Raw genomic sequence first — 1,464 nt, forward strand, 5'->3', positions numbered from 1 at the left:
AAATATTCAAGATGATTGTAAGTAAACATTATGAAAAGTGAAGAACAAAGAAACTAATTACAACCAATAAAGCAACAAGCGACCAAACTAAGTGCCTTTTTTGTCAGTTAAATATTGGCATGAACAACTTTTATTAAAAATATATATAGTTTTATATGATGTTTAATAATAAATGTAATAGTTTTAATAATATTTTAATTAATGACTATACTTAAATTGAGAACAAAGAAACAAATTACAAACTTAAAAATAATAATATTTTGCCAATATTTACAACACTTGCCCTATAGACCTTGAAGAACAAATAACAAAGAAATAAATTACAAGCAATAAAATAATAGCCCATTTTTGGCCATTTCCATCCGTTGCCCCTTTGCCCCATAGACTTTCGTTGTATGCTGCTTTTTTGTCAGTTCAGCAGGTGTGCTGTCAAAGCCTAACAAGGTCTTTTCCTCACAGCAGATATAAGGTGAGCGTGGCACTGGATAAAAGAAAGCAGAGGAGGGCCATGGCATCCAATCAGATAACTCAGACTGCACAACAGCTATTGAGTGATATCATCTGAAAAGACGAGGCGGATGTGAACTGTTCAACCCTGAGCGAATCAGGACAGCCTTTTTGGATCGCTTTTAGAAGGCACCCAGAGAGAGACGTTGGTTTTGGATTAAAACCCAGGGGAACTAAGCACAACAAACTAGAGACTGCAAAGACAGAGACTCGCAGAAAACGAACTTTGAGTCACAGACGTTGAAATTCTGATTCTATGACCTTTTAAAGGAGCATCTATCACGACTTTATTTGTGTATCAAAATGTATTTTCTGCAGCAAATATCTGTATCATCTTATTTTTGTAACTGCCAGTTTTCTATCAACACTTCTCTTGTATATGCCGTAGAATGAACGAGAACAACAAAACACAATCTGCAGTAACTGATACTACTAAAGTGAATACATTTTGTTGTGTTTGTTTGACAGACAACTGTCCCAAAGATCAGTATGATTATGTGCATTCATTACACCGTGTTCTAACCAGGAGCATTGTGATAAATTTAATCTCTTCTATGTCTCTTCCTATCTGAATTTTCTCTCAACCAACTGTAAACACAGCAAGCGATGAGAGACAATACATTTGTTATAGTCTACTTCAAATATATGTTTCAGGTGAACTTATTAAGGAGATGAATGCAACCACAATGTCCTGTTTGCTGTTTTGGGAGCAAACTGTGGATTTAGATGATAACTAAGCTAATTGATATTGATCACACATGGTTGTAATTATAAATGTTAAATGTAGTTTCTATGTATCTGTGTAATATTGATGGCACATAGTGATATATTTAATCACTTTAAGGCCTGTTCACACCAAGAACGATAACTATAAAGATAAATATAAAGATAACTTTAAACATTTAGGTGATTTTTGAGGCGACTAACCCTTATGAAAATTAACAATGGTTAATTTTC

General features: G+C 33.8%; 1 protein-coding gene across 2 annotated transcripts in view; it reads left to right on the forward strand.

Annotated features, from left to right (window-relative positions):
• The window catches only part of LOC107659307 (platelet-derived growth factor subunit A-like), a 9,127-nt gene extending 8,013 nt beyond the window's left edge, over positions 1-1,114 (forward strand). Inside the window, exon 6 of one of the 2 annotated variants that reach the window (XM_016448200.1) lies at positions 463-1,114. In XM_016448200.1, the coding sequence (XP_016303686.1) occupies positions 463-473 (11 nt within the window). In that variant the 3' untranslated portion in view covers positions 474-1,114. Of the gene's footprint in view, positions 1-459 lie in introns of both variants that reach the window. The other variant, XM_016448199.1, reaches the window with a different exon arrangement.
• Positions 1,115-1,464: the final 350 nt, after the last annotated feature.

Source organism: Sinocyclocheilus anshuiensis, unplaced genomic scaffold (assembly GCF_001515605.1).
Source record: "Sinocyclocheilus anshuiensis isolate Anshui unplaced genomic scaffold, SAMN03320099.WGS_v1.1 scaffold912, whole genome shotgun sequence".
Classification (NCBI taxonomy): domain Eukaryota; kingdom Metazoa; phylum Chordata; class Actinopteri; order Cypriniformes; family Cyprinidae; genus Sinocyclocheilus; species Sinocyclocheilus anshuiensis.